Source organism: Anastrepha obliqua, chromosome 1, assembly GCF_027943255.1.
Source record: "Anastrepha obliqua isolate idAnaObli1 chromosome 1, idAnaObli1_1.0, whole genome shotgun sequence".
Taxonomy (NCBI): Eukaryota; Metazoa; Arthropoda; class Insecta; order Diptera; family Tephritidae; genus Anastrepha; species Anastrepha obliqua.
Genome location: NC_072892.1, coordinates 75,061,846 through 75,083,450, shown reverse-complemented (window position 1 = coordinate 75,083,450; position 21,605 = coordinate 75,061,846). Strand labels below are relative to the sequence as shown.

At 38.8% G+C, this 21,605-nt stretch overlaps 2 protein-coding genes and 1 long non-coding RNA gene across 3 annotated transcripts; 2 read left to right on the top strand and 1 right to left on the bottom strand.

Annotated features, from left to right (window-relative positions):
* Positions 1-698: 698 nt before the first annotated feature.
* LOC129247204 (molybdopterin synthase sulfur carrier subunit) lies at positions 699-1,095 on the top strand. The gene has a single exon (XM_054886219.1). The coding sequence runs from the start codon at positions 817-819 to the stop codon at positions 1,093-1,095; it is 279 nt and encodes a 92-aa protein (XP_054742194.1). The 5' UTR covers positions 699-816.
* Positions 1,096-1,101: 6 nt separating this feature from the next.
* On the top strand, positions 1,102-20,808 carry LOC129247195 (molybdopterin synthase catalytic subunit). The gene is made up of 5 exons (XM_054886207.1): positions 1,102-1,233; positions 1,287-1,578; positions 12,750-13,055; positions 13,214-13,500; positions 20,507-20,808. Exons 1-5 carry the CDS (start codon positions 1,102-1,104, stop codon positions 20,681-20,683), a joined length of 1,194 nt encoding a protein of 397 aa, XP_054742182.1. The 3' UTR covers positions 20,684-20,808.
* Positions 2,091-2,585, bottom strand: LOC129247210 (uncharacterized). Its single transcript, XR_008582543.1, has 2 exons — positions 2,421-2,585; positions 2,091-2,344 (listed from the first exon to the last, which is right to left on the bottom strand). It is a non-coding gene; the product is annotated as an uncharacterized LOC129247210 (long non-coding RNA).
* Positions 20,809-21,605: the final 797 nt, after the last annotated feature.

The window sequence follows — 21,605 nt, the reverse complement described above, 5'->3', positions numbered from 1 at the left end:
AAAATGAGGAAGAAGAAATGCAAAAAAAGAAGAGAAAGAAAATTTGGTCCAAAAATTGGCTTTTAAAAAAAATCGAATTTTCGAACGAGAGGCTGCTGAAAGAACTGAAGGAAAATGAACCAGCGGACTATAAAAATTACATGAGGATGGACGAAGCCCTGTTTAGAAAATTGTTGGACTTCGTAAAGGCCAAAATAACGAAACAAGATACCATAATGAGAGAGGCAATATCAGCAGAAATTAGACTGGCAATAACTTTGCGGTATCTTGCAACAGGAAACGCTTTTGCGGACTTGAAATTTTTATCAATTTTATTGTATTCATTTTTTAATTGTTCGTATGATTTTTTTCTAAAATTTTTTTTTTTTATATTTTTCACTACTTATATCCCACAGCTCTCTCAAATTTTTATATTCGTTAATAAAATTAACATAATTTTCATTATTTTCAATTGCCATTTTTTCCTTTTTCACTTTATTTTACTCCGCACGAACCTTCTTCTTTGCTTGTGTTCAACGAACTGAACGAGTAAAAGCAGTAAACAATGATACACACGAAGCAACGGTTGCAGCAACCTATCCCAAAAATCAAATTTATTTGATATTTCAGGCAACGGTTGCAGCAACACGAAAATCGATTGGCTACACAGCTACACACGAGGCAACGGTTGCTTCAACATGGCCGTGTTGCTGCAACGGTTGCCTGGTGTGTATTTAGCTTTATTGTGCAAAGATAGTCGTGGATTCGGTCATCCGTCGCCAAAAATTTTAAGTGCAAGCAATTTTTAGCTTTTATTACGTACATTATAAAGCACTAATGAGCGAAAATTATAGGGAAGATTTCGTAAGCATTAAGATCTTGTTTTTTGCTAAAGCACGCGAATTGTCCGGTACGGGTTCTGCAACATTTTTGATAAAACGCCAAATACTTGCATCTGAACTAGCGAACGAGATCTGCAATAGCTTCAATCTACATTCTATCAGACATAGTTTTATAATCGCTATTAACGAAATATACTGTGAAGATTTAACGGAAAGTTTAGAACTTCATTCAGGGGACGAAATTGCAATTATTCCACCAATAAGTGGTGGCTAAGAGATAATGGCAAATTTCTTGGTAATAACTCGAGAGACTTTGGATGTTGGAGCGATTAGCACTTTAGTCGCGAATGAGAAGTGCGGTGCCATTTCTTTATTTGTAGGAACAACTCGGGATTCGTTTGAGGGAAAGAACGTATGTACCTGGAAGCGTAGCTTTTGTCACAATTAATAAAATTTCTGTCGTAGGTTCACTTCCTGGAGTATGAGGCTTATGAATCAATGGCTAAAAAAGAGTTGCAAAAGTTGTGTGATACGTTACGTTCTCGCTGGCAAGATGTATTAAATATAGCAATTTATCATCGTCTTGGTTTAGTTGCACCCAAAGAAGCAAGTGTTGTCATAGCAATTTCATCTCCACATCGACAGGATTCTCTTGATGCAGTATCATATGCGATTGACGAATTGAAGAAAAAAGTGCCAATTTGGAAAAAAGAATTATACCACAACGGTGATTCAGATTGGAAACAAAATAAAGAGTGTCAGTGGGTTAAGTAAATATAAACATTATAATGTGTCCTTTACACTTTAATGAGTAAAACTGCGCATTAATTCCTATGAGCGAAAAAAAAAAAATAAAAGAACTTTCTATAACATATTTTTAAATATAAATTTTGGAGTTAAGCCGAAGGCCCTGGCAGCCAGCGCTTAGTACTTACGTGTGACAGTTATTTATAATTGTTACTCTTGTAAAAATAAATAAATAATAATAAATTTTGGAGTTGGCTCGCCATTGTTACCAAGATAAATTTGCTTATAATGTCTAAGTGCGTGGATCGAATTTATTTATTCAGTTATTACGGTCTTAAGACCTAATTTATTCCATTATGTGCTAAATAGCACAATAATAATATTCCTACATAGATATATGTGTGCAATAAAATAAATTATAATTTAAAATAGTGAATGTAATGCATATTCCCATGGCTTGGAAAGGAAGGGTCTAGTTTCTATCTAATCGGCAACGTTTTATAGTGATTAAATAGCCGCCTCTTGAAAGTGCTCATGTTAACAGAATTTTTTATTTGAGTTGGTAGCTCTTTAAAACATTTTAATCATTTATAAAATATATTTTTCTTATCAACTTCTGTTCTAAACAGTGGTAGTCTAAAATTATTACTTTCCATGAAAGTTCTAAAATTCAAGTCTAATCATTTCTTGTATGGATGTATCATAACGCTTATTCAAAATGAATCGCATGGCTCTGTTTTGCATTTTTTGTACTTCTTTTCTCAACTTTTGTGTCGCTAGCAATGAAAAAAAATGGTTAAACAGTATATAAAACACGGCTCGACTATTGATCTATAAACCAAACTTGTATACCTCTTTTCTATGTACTTGCATGATCTTTTCACGAGGCCAATTTTTTTCGCAATCTTATTAACTGTATATTCAACGTGCTCCTCAAATTTTAACTTATCAATATAAATTCCAAGATATTCAATGACTTTTACTTTTCAATTCTCTCAATTTTTATCTAAAAGCTGTGTTTCCTGAAGCGGGCACTTATTGTTCTAGAAAAAATCATAAACTTTGTTTATGTCACATATAGTTTAAGTTTATTTACGCACAACCAATTGTATAAAGAGTCAAGATCTTCTTGCATTGTAAGCCTAATTTCGACTCCTACCTTTCTTGACATAGATGAATCTATAAGCGTTTGTTGCTTTCGATTTGACAAGAAACTACGGAACCATTTAAGTTCAGTGGTCTCTACACAATATATTCCAATTTTTTTTTACATTATTTCCCGGTCAATTGTCTCTTTTAATGTCAATAAACACTTCATTTTGGAATTGAGGTCTTCCTTCCACTGCAATAGTACCACGTTAAGTGCAGTTTCTCATGAATCCTTTGCCCTGAAACCGGATTGCTCCTTTAGGAAAATATTATTGGACTCAATATAGAGTATATTAGTTGGTTTTTAACCACCGTTTTCCAAATTAGGAAGGGTGTTTATAGGTCTAAGTTCCTTCGCTTTAATATTATTGAATTATATTTTTCAATTTCTTTACTGGTACCATGATGGAAGTTTTCCATTCCATAGGTATTGTTCTTGACCTAAAACTACTATTTACTAGTGTGGCATTGAATCCTTAATTACCCCTTCGGATAATAAGTTGTTTCCACCCAATTACAATATGAACGATATCATCTGTGCTTATTTCTTCAAATTTAAACGTAGTTGAGGTTTTCCTGCCTTATCAATTCATAATCAATATTTTCTATGTTACTATTTATGTCGATAATACTATCCATTTAAAAATTATAACACACAAATGTAGTCACTATATCGGCCTTTTGATTTATAGTACTTTTTATGAATTACCATTAAGAATTAAAAATGCCTAATTTTTGCATATACAGTAGGTTCTGTTTTTATGCGGTAGATACGTTCCGCAAGAAGCAGCATAAAAAAAAAACAGCATAAAAAAAGCTACTAGTTCTATAGTAAAACTATAGATACGTTTCAAATGCTAAAACCGCATAAATCTGAAATAATGTAATAAAATCGCATAAAAAAGGGCACTAGTCCCATATTATTACTATAGATACGTTCCATAGACCGCATGAATCTGAAATAATTAAATAAAATCGCATAAACAAAATATTGTATTTTTGAAAATTATATCTTTATATATCTTCCAAACTTGTAGGGTTAGCATTTCTGATGTAATCTGTGATGAGTTTTTGCTTAGCTGGTTTAGAATCTTGTTTATATGTACAATTCCCGATAGGTCGACATGCATTTTGTAATTTAAAAAAAAACCGCACTATTTCAAAACCGCATAAAAAAAAGCCGCATAAAAACAGAACCTACTGTACTTGAAAAAATTCCCCTGTTTACAGACGCTTATTTTACTTAAATACAAACACAGAAAAATAACAATATTCACTTATAAATATTCTTTATTAATTCAAGATTTGATTTAAAGCTATTTTTACCCAATAAGACTACGAATTTTATTAAAATTCTATTAGTACAAATGTTCTTCTAACGTTCGTAATGTCGTGCAAAGCAAATGTGAAGGACGTACTGTCGAAGGAACCATAGTGAGAAGAGAATAAAGCGAAAGCTGTACCTTGACATTTTAAGGTGCTGCCCCTGCGGTCGAGGGCTTCGTCGATGAGACGATACCGCACTGTGTGGTGGATTATAAACCACTGTCTCGCTCGCCATCCTTTCTGTGCACGTTATAGCCATCCTTGGTTATCAGGGAGGGATCAGCTATTTTGATTCCATTTCAGCTCATGAAGTCTACTATCACCTAAACTGTCCTCTGACAGCCTTCTTTCACTTTTTTAATGTTTTCATCAGTTTTCGATGTTGACGGCCTACCACTACGTTCGTCAGTCTCGATGGACTCACAATCTCTTCCACAGCATTCATGACATTCGTAAAAGGATGTTTTCGTTAGAGTATTATTAGCCATTCCAGGATCTTTTTGATCAAGGTAGTATTTAAATGAAATGGCGAAATTAGTCAATAACCATGCCCACCTCTATATAACTGTTATAAATTTGCTGAGTGATAAACAAACAAACAAAAAATACGATGATGTACAATGCGTGGACCTCGATATCGGCTTCATACATTTTACTGAAATATACGCATAAAATATAATAACATAAACTAAACGACCGCCGGAGCCGAATAGGTAGGTACGTGACTACCATTCGGAGAACTTAGGCTCGAAGCACCAAGATGAAGAAAAAGTTGTTTCTAATAGCGGTCGGCCCTCGGCAGGCAATGACAAATCTCCGAGTGTATTTTTGTCATGACAAAGCTCCTCAAAAAATATCTGCCGTTCGGAGTTGGCTTAAAACTGTATGCCCCTCCTTTGTGCAACAACATCAAGACGCACGCCACAAATAGGAGAAGGAGCTCGGCCAAAACACCCAAAGGAGGTTAAGCGCCCCATGCTACTGCTTTTCAAAGCATTGCTCCCAAAGTATTGCAAATAATAATAATTTATAATAAAAAGATCCCCACTTATGTTGTTGTTGTTGTAGCAGTACCTTTGCTCTGTCAGTGTATCGTAATCACCGGTCGTCTTTGTCTAGCTCATCTAACGGAGGCCCAGGAAACTAGCTGTTTCGACGGGTTGGGTCCAGAGGGAGAGGGGTGTTAGATGAATGGGTTTAATGGGGCATGTGAAAAGGTGGTTAGTGTCGTGCGGGGTGCCTTCACATGCTGAACATATGTTTAGTATGTCGGGGTCGATTCTGAATAAGTAGGAGTCTAACCTGCTACAATATCCAGAACGTAATTGTGCCAAGATTACGCGGGACTCTCGGGGAAATTGGAGCTCCTCGTCTGCCATTGGTGGTGGTTGGACTCCGATAACGGCATTCGGGGGTCGGGAGGTTAAGAAGGTGGTGAGAGTCTCCCGATGAATGTCGTTTATGGCCTGTCTGTACACTGCCCGATCCAGTAACTGTCTGTTTGGTTTGTCTGAGATCTCGTCCGCGTAGTTGAAGAAATGCCTCCTGATGTGCCTGGGAGGTGGGTCAGGCTCGAGCAGGTGTCTGCATGGGTGAGGCCTACGGTAACACCCTAGCAGAAACTGCTTACTGAGCAGTTTGTTGTGCTCCTTAACAGGCAGCATTTGGGCCTCGTTATGCAGATGTTGTATAAGTGACATCAGAAGGCATCCTGTCACGGTCCTTAAAGCAGTGTTTTGGCAGGTCTGAAGCTTCGTCCACTGCGAATCACAGGCGAAGCATAGTTTAGAACCGGTCGGCCTATTGCTTTAAAAGTCGACTGCACCATTTTCTTGTCTTTGCCCCAAGTGCTGCCGACGAGCGACTTGAGAACCTTGTTGCGATTCCATACTTTAGTTGCAATAGCGGTTGTATGCGCTGAGAAGGGGAGCAAGCTGTCAAAGGTAACTCCCAAAATTTTGGGGTTGTTAACCGTCGGAATTGGTGTATCATCGACTTTCACTTTGAGGTGTAGCTTGACCTCCTTTGTCCAGGTGGTGAAAAGCGTCGTCGTGGATTTAGTGGGGGAGAGTTGTAAATTCCTCGCAGTGAAGAAGCGGGAAAGGTAGTCGTTTACTTTGGCGCACAGGCTATCAATGTCATTGCCCGACGCCATTATCGTGCAGTCGTCGGCGTATGAGACCAGGGAGACTCCCTCTGGTGGCTGGGGGAGTTTCGAGATCTAGAAGTTGAAAAGCAATGGTGAAAGGACACCACCCTGCGGTACACCTTCTTTATTTTCCTCCATGGTAGCCGGTTCTACGTTACCGGAATGACTCGGGTTTTTCCCGACCAAGGGCTGCCGCCCCAGTAAACTAGCCCTGTCTAGTGTACCGTATCCCTACTTATACGTGGAGACACTGGTCTAAGCATATCGCTCACGAGCTAAGGGGCCATAAGGGAAGTCGCCTAATCCTCGATTTTACATAAAATTTGTTTGATTGGCCGAATTCTTTAGGGAGGTATGATGTGGTGAATCGAAAGCTGAAATTATATATATATTATTAAGCAATAAAGTTGGACAAAAGTTTTTTTTTGCGACATGTGACGAGGTCGAAGACGCTTGGCCGTTTCCACGACAGTCGGTTCTACGTTACCGAAACGACCCGGATTTATATCCGGCCAAGGACTGTCACTCCAGCAGCATTCACCGTACGTATGTAAGTATGGGGAATGTTTATGCTGCTACAACAACAACAACAACAAAACGCTTGGCCGTTGATCATCCAATGACGGGATGAAACCATTTGGCATACTTACATATATTGGGTGGGCCATGTAAAATTTGCTTTTTGAATCGGCTATAAAAAAAACTGATCAAGATTTTTTTAAACTTTTTTTTTTTTATTTTGAAGATTGAACATTGTCATTTATGAATAAAAAATAATATCGTTGAAATTAAATACTACCACGACTGGCTTTACAGTAGGCCATTCGATCAACCCAATTTTTAAGCACATTTTCGATTGTTTGGGCTCCAATTTCATGAATGGGAAGTTCGATTTCGTGTTTTAAAGTATCAATCGTCTCTGGATGGTTCGCATAGCATTTATCCTTAACGGCTCCCCACAAAAAATAGTCCAACGGGCTTAAATCACAGCTCCGAGGCGGCCAATTGATATCGGAATTTCAGCTGATTATTCGGTTTTCAAAAACGGTAGCCAAAAGTTCGAGTGTAACTTTGGCAGTGTGACAAGTTGCACCGTCCTGTTGAAACCAAATGTCGTCCATGTCATCCTCTTCAATTTTTGGAAACAAAAACTCGTTGAGTTTATCACGGTAACGCTCGCCATTTACTGTAACCACGGCTCCTCGCTCATTTTCGAAAAAAAATGGCCTGATGATGCCGCCAGACGAAAAACAGCACCAAACAGTGACTCGTTATGAATGCATTTGCTTCTGTACAGTATTTGTGGTGTGCGCCTTGATGTTCTTCCACAAATTTCAAGCCGACTCCGAGCGGCAGATATTTTTATGAGGAGCTTTTTCATGGCAGAAATACACTCGGAGGTTTACCATTGACTGCCGAGGGGCGACGGCTATTAGAAAAATGTTTTTATTAATTTTAGTGTTCTCACCGAGATTCGAACCGACGTTCTCTCTGTGAATTCCATATGATAGTCGCGCACCAACCCATTCGGCTACGGCGGCAGCATGTTATAATAAAAGAAAATTTTCGCCTGCGGCGCTATTTTATTTCGAAACGTACATATATACATACATGTTACAAAGAAAAAATATTTATTTTATAAAATGTGCGATTTTTTATTCCAACTTTTCGCTTGCGCGAGAAAGAAACGACTGGCGCGCGTGGCCAACCACCACCTACAGCAAATGAAGACCTCCAGCTTCCCCGTGAGACCCGCGTAACCTTCGCCCCATTACGTTTTGCATACAGTAGCTGGTTAAACTCCTAAACATATGTCCAGCATGTAAAGGTGCCTAACACCCCTTTCACTCTAAACACCCCTTCACTCTCGAAACAGGAAGTTTCCTAGGTCTTCCGTTAGATGAGCTAGTCGAAGATGACCGGTGATATACATAAAACTAACAGGGATAAGTATACTGCAACAACAACGAGACGTGATTTTATGAGCACGATACGCAATCCAGATATCAGAGGAGTGAGTGGAGAGCTCCGAATGAACCAAGACCGTTAAAAGAAAAGCGATGTTCGCGGTATTTATGGATTACAGCTTTCGTGTACACCACGAATTTTTGCCAGAAAGTCAGACAGTTCATAAGAACTTTTGATCGAGCGTGATTAGACATTTACGTGAAGCAATTCGCCAAAAAAGAAATGATTGGTAGGATAACTACTCTTGGATTTTGCTCCATGATAATGTACCGTCACATAGGGCCATCATTAGCGGTGAATTTTTGATCAAAACGAATACCATCCAATAGCCATCGAATTCACTTCATATGGCTCCCTCGATAAACAGCCGAAAGGAACTAATGGAAAAATCGAAGACGACTTTGATGGCTATAGCGAAAATAGAGTTCTTGAGCAGGATCAAACGCTGGCATAAGTGGTTTTCAGTTGATGGAGAGTACTTTGAAGGTGATATCACTTTTATGGAATAAACATCTATTTTTAAATTTCTGAATATATTCCGAAGTGGTATACTATTTTTTGCTCGAGTTATCGTACGTACGGACGGACAGGCATGGCTGAATTAACTCCTCTCATTTTTTCATAGGTATCTGGTTATTTATTTAAGTAAGCGTGGTGCAGTTAAGATGGTACTACGGACTGTTGCAAAGGGTTGTACCAGATCAAGATTAAGAAAATTGTTTGTCTCTAATATAGTTCTTGGTGAAGGTATAATTTTATGGTAATAGGCATCGGATGCCGCCGTATGTATGTACAGTATGTGTTAGAAGAAAACCGGTTTTTTTTCTTGTAACTTCAAGATATTTTTCGTCTTGCCTTTTGCTGCTTAATAGTCCCACTCAAGGGCTACGACGCCAGTGTTAACTCAGGTTAGGGTCGTTCGAAACTTTTTCGTAAACGGAACCAAACAAAATATAGTAAGAAGTACGCGAAGCGTTTTGAGTCGGTATTTTTATGCACGCATTCGAAAGGGCCGAAATTATCTTTCGCCGCGGCTGCGAAAGTTATTAAAAAAAGTTTTTTTGTGATGTGGAATCAGCTATAAAGTGTACAAAAATGTTGATGACTTTCACAAGCGTGCTTTAAAGCGAGTGACGACAAAAAAGCAGGGTAAAGTGATCGTCCAACTTTTTATGTGGGACCCTTCTTTGTGACTACGCCAAGCACGCACAATTCTTGCTAATAAGGGAATAGATGTGAGTATCAACACCATCGAATGACGACTGAGAAGGTGAACATATCCTATCGTCCCACATCATTAAAACTACTGCTCTCAGAAAAACACATTGAGAAACAACAAAACAAGAAAATGACGTCAAAGTAATGGACTGGCCTTCCCAGTCCTAAGACGCCAACCCCATTGAAAATATGTGGGAAATTATGAAAACGCATCTTTGCGAAAGCCAGTCCACGATTTAAAGCAACTCGTGCGTCAAAGTCACAAAATCTAGTTCTCTTTGTCGACGAGTTACGCAGAAAAGCTGGTTCAAAGCATGCCGAGAAAATGCCAGACTACGAGTATACTCGACAGCTATAGAGACTACACGGATTATTGAGTAATTGCGACTCGTAATAGGAGCATTCCATGGAAAATGGTAAATTTCGACCGCCGAACAAATTGCATTTCCGGATGATTATATTAGTGTTAATGTATTTAAAATATATCAATCTTCATTATAAACATCGACCTTTTACTTGACCTCAGTTTGAAGTATCTTTTTTTACAACAAAAACCACTCATAAAAATTTTATTTTCTTCTATCGAAATTTGGTCAAGTTTAAGCGCTTAGTTCTCATTATGTGTGACATATAGCGTGAAACTGATAATTGGTGTTAAAAGAACAAACTTTTACGTTTTGAAACGTAATATTAAAAAAAAAGTTTATTTATGAACAACGCAGATATGCTCTTTTAAAAAAATGGTTCGAAGATGTCCCGTACGAACGCACTTAACACTGTACAGTTATTTTGTGCTCATCCGAGTAACTTATTTGTTTCGATTACTTTACATTTAAAGCAAACTACTGGTGCTCTTTTTACTTATAAACCATTGATTTCAGTTTGCATCGCAAATAAGTTCAATATTCAGTCATTAAATTTTGTCCCGTACGAACACGGCATATAAGTTTTTCTTTTAACTAAAAAATGGAGAAAATTAGTGAAAATAATAACAACCATAGCGTGTCAAGTTATAAAAAATGGAGAGACGAGAAACGAAAGAAAGGTCCAGATTTCAAAAACAACGAAAAAGAAAGAGTGAAACAGTGGAGGAAAAGAAAAACTGAAGCCATGACCCAGGAAGAAATACAGAAGAGGAAGAAGTACGAAAAAGAAAAAAGAGAGTCCAAAGAGCTAAAAAGTTGATCCAAACCCAAGACAGGGAGGCTGGTTCAAATATTGTTGGTGATTGCGAATCTGAATGTTTTCCATACAAATGTAAGCGAACGTATGCGAAGTCTACCCAGTTCACCCACTAAGAAAAGGCTGTTGTAGCGGTCGTGGCAAAAAAACTGGACTTAGTATTGATAGCGTTAGGAATAAATCTATAAATGAACCAATTAACGATGACGAAACTACCAAAATGGTGAAAGATTTTTACTTTCGTCCAGATATTGTTTATACATGCCCGGGCATGAACGACACAATGGTCTGTTGGACTAACGGTAACAAACTTACATTACAAAATCACTACCTCACCGTATTTTTAAAAGAAGCTTTTTATATATTTAAGGAAGAGTTTCCGAACATAAAAATAGAGTTTTCTAGATTTTGTGCACTACGACCGAAAAATGTTTTGTTATTAACAGACACGCCATCAGAACAGTGCAAATGTATGATTCACGAGAATTTTATTCTGAAATTGAAGTGTTTGAAAATTTGATACGGCCCTTGATTCAAGCTGTTGGAGAAATGTGTGCGATACATGTAAAAATGGAAGTAAAATAGTAATACCTTATGACCCAGGAAAAAATATAATTTATAAGCAATGGAAAAAAGGAGACGATCAACGAGTAAAACTGAAGACAGAAGAAATTGGTTGTGGAGAGTTACACGAAAACCTTATATCCGACTTACCATATGTCATGTATCACATAAATATAAAAAGAGTACAAGCACAAGCATTCCAAAGCGATAAAAAAAAATGAACATGCAAGAATACTTCAAATTGATTTTGCTATGTCTTATTCTTACGCATATCAAAACGAGGTGCAGTCAGCTTTATGGAGCAGGGAAAGCGTTACTCTTTTTACCGCTGCTTCATTTTTCATGGCACAATGTAAATCTTTTGTGATATGCTCTGATACAAAGCAAAAAGATAAAGACAGTATATTCGCCTTCGTGACATATTTGCATGATAAAATTTTTGCAGCAGATCATGGCGAAAGAATTAAAGAAGTTATATGGAGTGATGGTCCTTCTTCCGAATTCCAAAATCGTTATATGGTCTCGTTATTGTTATTATATTTTGCCACTACCCATGGTAAGGGAGTTGTAGACGGCAATATAAAAAGACTTGTTAATCAAAAAGCCCGTAGCTAAGGAAGCAATACTGTAATCCAAAACGGAAATGATTTCGCAAAAGTTGCTGCAACATTAGTTCCTTCAACATCCATTTTTTATATTTCTGCATCCGAAATAGCTGACAAAATTCGGATTGTTCGTCCCTGGGAATCGTCCAAGCCTATACCCGGAATATCCAAATTTCACGAAATGTTAGCAAATGGGCGCGAAGTTATATGTAAAAGCCATGCTCAAGATAACAACAGCATCGTTAAAATCAAAATTTAAGAGCTGAATTTCGTACGCGTCCCGTACGAACACATTTTGTCCCGTACGAACATTTTCATTTTTACACTATAAGTCATTTAAACTAAATATGTTTTAAATGTTTTTGTTGTGTTAATAAACTCTAATACAATCACAATCAAATGTCATTTTCGTTTTCTTGTTAATATTATTAGTTTCGCTGAAATTTAACTTAATTCACTATAACTGAGAGTAGTGGTAGACTGGAGCTGTCCCGTACGAACATATAATTTTTTTTTGATTTTGCAAAGATATGCGAATATTTTAAAGCACGTTTATAGGTTTCATTTAGAAAACTACCACACAGTATTAGTGCCCTAAATAACTCGTTTTAAAAAGTTATGTTTTGTCTATAATTAAGGTTGTAAACTGTAAAAATTCGTACGATCTGTCCCGTACGAACCATGGAATGCTCCAATACTTTTGTACATACTTTCATGTAAAAAAAATATTAAATATATACCTTTAATACTTCATCAATAATCACGGTGCCTCTTTTCTGACACAGACTATGTATCTATCTCGATTCCTTTGTACTGTTAAATACAAGTGTGCGAGCGTACAAGAAGTAAGTATTTTCTACTGTGTTTCACGTTTGTGATGGAAATAGGTTATACTCGTATTATTCGTTTTGATTATATGTACTTATCCGCAATTCATTTCATCTTATGTTTATTTAAATTGGAAATTAATTTGGAAAAAATTCTTTATGAAGTATAAATTTCTCTTTTTATGTATTACAGTATATGGCAATTACATAGAAAAAGGAAAATTTAATATTTCAAAAGCTAAGTTACATACCGAAATTTCTGTGCCAAAGGAGCTAGTGCAAATAACAGCGGAAGAAAGTGAAATTTGGAATCGTGTAGTATGTTTTCTTAAAAAGAAACGCAAGGAGATTGATCAAGGCAACATTATTGACTACGTTAATACAGGAAGGCTTTCGAAAATCAAGGAAGAATCAGTACAAAGTTGTATACTTGGGGATACTTGCGCTAGAGTTAGCAGCACGATTGTAAAACAAGATAGCTCCAAATGTCTTTTAAAAGGTATGTAAAATTTGTCGGAGTTACACTGGAGAAGTATTTATTTTAAAAATGAGCTCTGTTGTGCGCAATTTGTCGACATTTTTTATATAACCATAAGTAGCACACATTTTAATAACTGGGTTTTATACGTTATTAAATCAAATATCATTATATTTCAGTTTCCCGAGTAAAAAACATCATCGGCCCCCAAACACGACCAAATTACTTCAAGACTTTAGATAAGCTAATAGCTCATGAACCATCAATGCATCTCAATTTCAAAAAGAAAGAAAAAAGTGGCAAATGCAAAAATATATCAACTGCAGCATGCAAGAGGCTAGAGGCTATGGAACAGCATTTGTTTTATTCACCAAAAAATTATTTACCAATAAACGTGCGGCTCAAACAAATTGAAGATAAGATATTACATTTGGAATCTATATCACCTGAGTACTGGCATTTCATGGTAATTACGATCGTTTTTTTATAAGTATAATGATTAAAACGAGGTTTTTTTAAAAATTATTAAATCTTGGAAAGGGCAAGGTATTTCCTGTATTTCTGGAAATAATCTCGAACTCTAGAAAATTTAGTAGTTTAACTCGGTTTTTCTTTTCTGATACAACGCAAATATTTTTACAATTGATTATCTTCTAGATAGAGCTCATGTTATAGAGTTTAGATATTTCATTTGGATGTTTTGAAGATTATATAAAGTTTGTGAATAGGTTTTTATTTTGTTCTAAATCCCACTTAATTGAAACAAAAAGCAGAAAAACCAAAGCTTGGAAGAAAAAAAATTTTGAAAGCTAAAAGCTGTTATTAAAAAATTTCCATTTACTTTTACGGTTAAAACTAAGAATTAAAATTTTAATTTCGATCAAATCGTTATTGATTGAAAAATGTATGACCTTCCTATTTAACGTTAAAAATGCTTATTTTTTTGCATAAGTTTCAAAAATGTTCTTTACACACACTTATTTTACTTAAATACAAATACCGAAAAGGAACGATATTCACTTATAAACACTCTTTATTGATTGAACATTCAATTTAAAGCTAAATAACACTTCATTATTTTATTAAAATTCTACTATTACAAATATTCTTATAAACGTTTGTTATACAATGCAAATTAAATCTGACAGTCATCCCTGTCAAAGAAACGATAATGAGAAAATAATAAAACATTCCCAGGGCAGCTGGTTCTACGTTAGCAGAATGACTCGGGTTTTTCCCAACCAAGGGCTGCCGCCACAGTAGCCTAGCCCTGTCTAGTGTACTGTATCCAACCCCAAATCTATCGTCACAGGATCTATCCCACGCAGCATGTTTGCTCCAAATAATTATCTTCAGGGCTTATATTGAACCCAACCAAGAACCAGAAGTTTCTATTGCTGCATATGCCACTCACAGCTCCACCCGAACTCCACCTTGGATAGGTGCTATAAGTGCAACGGTCTTAAGACACACAGGGAGTGGTCCACACGGTATACGGCCACGTGTTGGTCCCGCCACCAGACGACCCCTGCCTCAACTTCTACATCGTCGAATGTGCCGGCACGTCAAACTGCCGCCACTAATCAAACCTCAACGGTTAGGAACCCGTCGGTGCTCCAATCTTAGTGCGGGGACAAACCAGCAGCTATTGGTCCCCCGCACAGTCTGTTCCGTGTGTCAGACCAGAGTTCCTCGGAACGTAACAGTCAAGTGCAATTCTTGTAATGGCTGGTATCACTTTCGGAGATGATCTGGGCTGCGCACCACCCGTGAGTGGAGACGCGACTTTGTTGCCCCTTGCTGCAGAGCTCTGACTCGGCAACCGTCAACATCAGGCCACAACAACTACTGGGGAACGTACAGCAGGACCAACGCAGACAACCTCACGTGACCCTCACACCCCGTGTTACGACTATACTCCCGAGGAGCTTCAAGATCCTTCAACTGAACTGTAATGGGCTTATGAGCAAGATAGACGAGATAGTCGACTTCATGAGCCGTCATGGAATCAAGATATCTGCGGTCCAAGAGACAACACTGCACGCTAGCTCCTCCCTGATCACCAGGGATGGCTACAATGTGCACAGAAAGGATTGCAAGTGAGACAACGGTGGAGGCCTAGCGTTCACAGTCCACCATACAAAGCAGTATCGTCTCATCGATGAAGGCATCGACCGCAGGGACAGCACCTTAGAAAGTCAAGGTATAGCTGTCCGGTCAGGCGATGCCGAGCTCTAAATTTTTAATATATATATAACCCCTGTCACTGTGCGCTCATCAGGGTGAAAACCGATTGGTAGTAGGTGACTTCAATGCGCATCACGATCTTTGGCAAATGATCGTAGGGGGCATCAATAGATCAGGTGAGCACAGCTGCCCGGCTTGCTCATAACTGCCGGAAGGATCCGGGACATACGCTCCAATTTCCCAGCAAAAGTAGCTGTTCTGGCACACGAGCGTGACCACCTACGCCAGGCCGATCCCGGGGATTTCGCATAAAGGATCTCAATTTGGAGATCCGGCAACTGGTAACTTAACACACTCTAAGTGGGAACAGCACTTGAAGTCCTGCGACTTCACCTCTGATGTGAGTAAGCTCTGGTCCACCGGAAGGTCCCTGTCGAACCCGACGAAGTACAACGACACGGTGGATATCACCTTCAACGGTTGTTATTCGTCGGATCCGAAGAGATGCGCGAGCTATTTCAGCCGGCAATTCATACTGCATCCTTCGGTCAACAGATCCAAGCGTAGTGCCACCAGACGGCTGCACAAACTTCCGATCAACCGTGCGCCACTTGTTTTCTCCAGCGATGAGGTTCAGGGGGCCAGCAACCATATGAAATCTTCTAAAGCCATTGGCCCTGACGGACTAAACATGCTGATGTTGAAAAAGATGCGTCCGTTGGGAGTAGAGTATCTCACGAGGGTCTTCAATAGGTCTATGGTCACTCTCATTATTTCTGGCAAGTGGAAATCGGGGAGAGTGGTCCCACTACTGAAGCGAGGGAAACCCGCCAACCAAGGGGAGTCTTATCGTCCGATAACTCTCCTTTCCCCAGTAGTGAAGACTCTTGAAGCCCTTCTACTCCCACTCTACACGAAACATATGACCCCAGCCTCACACCAACGTGGCTTCCGACGAGCGCACAGTACCACCACAGCCCTTACCGTCATTAACACTCAGATAAACCGCGGGCTCCACCAAAACCGCCCCTCTAGTAGTGTTGGGCCTAAACAAGGCTTTCGATACAGTCAGTCATGCCTCGCTACTAGCTGATATTTAACAGTCGACACTCCCACAGGGCTGAAGATGTGGACCGCAAACTACTTGAGTGGTCGTTATTCGTCGGTGTTATTTCGATACCAAATCTCAAAACAGAGGAAAATGAAGCAAGGAGTTCCTCAGGGTGGTGTTCTTTCATTTTTGCTTTTTAACTTCTATATCACGAATCTCAATCAGCCACCAGAAGGAGTCTCTCTGGTCTCATACGCCGTCGGGCAATAACATTGATGGCCTGTGCGCCAAGGTAAACGACTACCTCACCTACCTTTCTCGCTTCTTCACTGTGAGGAACCTACAACTTTCGCCCCAAATAGACCACGGCGACCCTCTTTACCACCTGGGCAAAGGAGGTCAAACTGCCTCTCAAAGTAAAAGTCTCCCAGAATCTTGGGAGTTACCTTCGACAGTTTGCTATCCTTCTCAGCGCATACAACCGCTATTGCCACTAAAGTCCAGAATCGCAACAAGGTCCTCAAATCACTTGCCGGCAGCACAAAGAAAAGTTGCTATCGACATTTAAGGCAATAGGCCAGGCCGGCCGGTTCTACGGGCATAGCGATTAATCATATAATAATGCCATCAGCCTGCATACATACATTGTCTATGGTATTTTTAGCTACGTTATTGTAGGGACTTGTTCAGCGGCTTAAGCGGTTTACATGTTTCGCTATGTACGTATGTATATGAACACGATCAAGTGTTAGGAGTAACAACCTAGTACTACTAAACTTAACATGAGGAATTTACATAGAAAACCCAACAAGCCCAACATTGACCACTAAGTAACAACGGGGGTGACGTTAAGTCGAACAATATATATATGTATATATATTATATATTTTTTTTTTTTATCAACCACAACTATCATACAGTAACTGAAGCAGTATACAGGCAGACGATAGAAATGTCTAATGTAGAGTATATACTAGATTTAGATTAGATTAGATTTGTGGATGGCTGGACAAGTCCAAGCACTCAGTCAATAGACCATTGTACTACACCCGGATAGATATCAGTAGAAGGAATAGAGATAGGAAAGATAAAAGGTGGATGGTAAAAACGGATAAATTAGTTTGAGGGCGCTCTTCCACAAATCTCATTCATTGATGAACTTTAAGAGATCCGGAAGAGGAAGAGTATGAACTTTGTCCATAGTCAGTGTATCGCAACCAAATATCCTAAGTCTGATTCCCAGAAATTGCAGGACAGCTAAAGAAAAAATGCTCTTCAGTGTCGTCATCTTCAAGACAGAATAGGCATATCGGGCGGTCCACGACCCCCATGGTAGCCATATGCCGACCACAGACGTAGTGCTCTGTGATTACACCCACCAGTACTCTCAGACCCTTCCTGCTGAGCTTTCGGAGAAAGGTCGCTGTTTTCCTGTTTGGTTCTTTCACAAAGCACTTGGCAACTCTGCACGAGTTCAACTCAGACCAACGACCTCTGTGGGTAGGCCTCATGAAGACCTCAATCCATAGTTGAATCGATGCAGAATTGACACCTAGAACAGGTTCAGGGCCTAGTGGCATACTTGCAGAGCCTTCATTTGCCAATTGATCAGCCAACTCGTTCCCTGCAATACCACAATGTCCAGGCACCCAAATAAGCCTAACTTTGTTGTGTTTTGCAACACTGTTCAGTTCACTCTGAACTCGTTGAAAAATCGGAAGCGACAAGTACGTCATTGAGGTAAGGAAAACAAAAATGGCAGTCATTTATGGTTTCCTCGATGAAACGCTGGAAGGTTTGCGGGACGTTTTAAGACCAAAAGTCATATACTTGAACTCAAATAAACCAAACGGTGTGAATATAACTGTTTTCGGAATATCTCCAACGGAATTTAGTAGTTCGCTTTCTTGCAATTGATCACGGAAAAATGCTTTTGCCATACAAGTCACCATCGAAGTCTTGAATATGGCGAACCGGGTAGTTATAAGATACGGTCTTTGTATTCAGCCTTCTATAGTCGCAACACGGTTGCCATCTCTCGTTGGATTTTTTTACCATATGTAATGAACCGGCGCACTGGTTTTTCGAACGTTGGCAAATCCCTCGGTCCAGCAAATGCTCAAATTCTTTTTTAGCACACTCCGACGGCGAACTTTTTGTACTAAGGGTGCTCCTTTCGTCTTGATAAAATGTTGAACGTCCGTTACGGTTTTCCTAGCTTTCTTCCAATCATTTGCATGATCACCGCCACGATTGTATTTCTTCTGCCGTGCGCTACGACGGTTATTAAACTCCAATCGATCTAATCTGATCTCCAATTCTGTTCCACGTTACTATTCGTTTTTGAGCTTCCATTTTATTGTCAGCCTTCCTAGCTAACTCTTCAATATTGTCTTCAAACATTGTTAAAATCTATTGCATATGCACAGGCAAGCGTCGTAGCCAAAGCGATCTTAAAATTTCTTTGCCCAAGCGCTGGTTCGCTAGGTCTTTTATCTCACGTAGTAATGGTGGTGCCTTTTCCCCCTAATTCACATGCTTTGAACGAACGTTTTAGCCTTTTTTCATTTGATTTCACAATTAGTCGCTTCTTTAATGTGTCGTACTGGCCGCCAGCGGGAGGAGCGCCAATTCTATCTTAATACTAACTGCTCGAAATATACATTTTGCTGGGGAAACTGTAATGACGTGTCCGCTCGTCTTGTCGGCAAGTAAGTGAAGCTGGATGCGTTGAGCCGAAGTGACGTTTTTCTCTCGTTCTATTCGTTTACGCGCCTTTTTGGGTGTTTGGCCGGGCTCCTCCTCCTATTTGTGGTGTGCGTCTTGATGTTGTTCCAGAAATGGTTTCAAGCCGAGTCCGAACGGCAAATATTTTTATGAGGAGTTTTTTCATGGCAGAAATACACTCGGAGGTTTGCCAATGCCTGCCGAGGGGCGACCGCTATTAGAAAAATGTTTTTCTTAATTTGGTGTTCCACCGAGATTCGAACCAACGTTCTCTCTATGAATTCCGAATGGTAATCACGCACCAACCCATTCGGCTACGGCGGCCGCCTGGATAAGACCAGGATAATTAGATCATCTCAATGACATTCATTCTCTCAATTACAATGCTCCTGCGGTTTACAAAACTTGGTCTACAAAGGCTTTCTGGCTCTGAATTTTACTCTTAGTCTACCATTTACCTGATTTTATTGGAGCTTCTCTTTATTGATAATGTTGTCAGATAGTCATATCTAAGAGAATCCGTCACATGAAAGATTGCCACCTACATCACCAGTTAAAACTCTTCCAATATATTTGGTGAAACATTCTAAATGTCTTTTATATTGGTTTGTCAAGGTACACACAAGCACAATGCGACAGGGTTTCGAGAAAGAGCAATTTGATTTTATTAAAAGGTGGTTGAATTTCAAGGGCCGGTGTTGATTTTCAATAAAATACAATTTTTTTTGGGAAATTATTGTCATTTCTCTTTATTATGATAATATTGGTATAGCTCAATTACTTATGCAACAAAATATTGGCCAAATGGCCGCCGCGGCCTCGGCGGCACACGTCCATCCGATGGTCCAAATTTTCGATGACGCTGAGGCATAATTGAGGTGCTATGCCATTAATGTGCCAAATTATCTCATCCTTTAGCTTTTGAATTGTTGCTGGCTTATCGATGTACACCTTTTCTTTCAAATAACCCCGAAGAAAGAAGTCCAACGGTGTTGTTGACGTTTAGGTGTGGTTCACATTTAATAAATTTAACCCCCCTTTATAAAAAAACAAATTTTTGCATTGAAGATTTGCTCTCAGAAGAGGGTTTGTTTTTCGTAGTTCCTTTTGTTTAACCCGACGGTTGCTTTTGAGGTTTGCTCCTATCGGAATGGTACCTCCGTAAGACGTAGGCATGCTTTTTCTCTCTTTTTTTGCTGTCAGAGAAGCGTAATTCTATCAAAGTTTGCAGCAAGAGTTTTCACAACCCTCTTCCTCTCTTGACTGCTTTTGTCGAGTTGTGGTAGGATGCATAGGTCTTGGAACCGAAACTGCCCAGGTATCACAGATGGGTTATTCCATCTTCTTGATTTATTGAATTTTGCGCCCCATGAAAGAACAGTAGTTTAACACGGAGGCTTGTCTGAAATGTCTGACACTTTCTCTAACTAAATGTCCTTAATGCCCTCCACTTATTTGCTTTGCATGTAAAATTTCAGTTGAATATTAATAACGATTTTAATTTCAGGTTGATGCTAACAACTCTCCAACAACTTCAGGTAAAAGAACCACGAGCATGCCGGATAAAGCCATGACAAACGTAAACTATAAATCTTCTGTTAACTATAAGGCGTATACTGTCGAGGAATTAGTCCTTTTAATGCAGCAACTACATAATTGTAAATATAAGGAAGGTTTTAAATAAATCTGAATAGCGTTCCTAACTGATAGTTTATATGTGGGATAAACGTATGATCTTTAAAATGTCAATAATATAAAATCATAAATATATGGTATGTGCCTAAATAAAGCTTCCATTATATCAAGCAATGCAGCCTAAAACCACCACAGACAAGAAATTAACGCTTTGCATGGACCAACAATAACCTTTACAAAATAAGAGGTGGTAATGTATTTATGCCTATTATGGAAAAAATTCGTCAATGCAAGTAAAAGTAGGTATAATTTTTAATGTAACTATTATATTTAAAGACTTCAGGTGTGTGGGAAAGCCAATTACTAAGAACGCGAGCGGATTAAAAGCAACAGAGTATAACTGACCAAGTGACAAATCTATCACACCCCTCGCTATCTTTGCGCCCTTTTGGTGGAGCAGCTGTTGATGAAGGAGTACTTTGAGGCTAATACTCCCATCTCTATTTAGTGGTTTAAGTGCACCGTTAAGTTTTAATGAGTGGCTACACAGCCCAGTAGTACCACAAAGTTTCGACGATTTTCCGTTGTCAAGTTCACCTAGCCCGGCAGCTCTGCAAAGTCCGGGTCAGAAAAACGAGCAATTCGACGTCCAAAGTTCGAAAAAGTTTACAAAATGCTCTTAGAGAAGATACAAGTGAGAGAGACGTAGGAAAAGTTACGTGATGCCCAAACTCAAAAAATTATAGAACTTTTGCAACAATTAACTGTTGACTTTATTAAAATATAAATAGATTGTACTATTCCATATCTAACAAATACCATGCGATTCAAAAATTCAAACATTGTACGAAACGTATAAAAAATCGGCAAATTCATTAATTCATGTATAACATCAACGAGAGAGAGAAATTTGTTTTTATTTTTAATACTTTTAAAGGTTCGACAATATCGGTTTCTTGTTCTAGCATTTC

Coding starts and splice junctions, on each gene's coding strand:
- LOC129247204 (XM_054886219.1), top strand. CDS start 817: ATGAGCGAAAATTATAGGGAAGATTTCGTAAGCATTAAGATCTTGTTT.
- LOC129247195 (XM_054886207.1), top strand. CDS start 1,102: ATGGCAAATTTCTTGGTAATAACTCGAGAGACTTTGGATGTTGGAGCG. Junction 1,234..1,286: donor ATTCGTTTGAGGGAAAGAAC/GTATGTACCTGG, acceptor TTTCTGTCGTAG/GTTCACTTCCTGGAGTATGA. Junction 13,056..13,213: donor CTCCAAATGTCTTTTAAAAG/GTATGTAAAATT, acceptor ATTATATTTCAG/TTTCCCGAGTAAAAAACATC.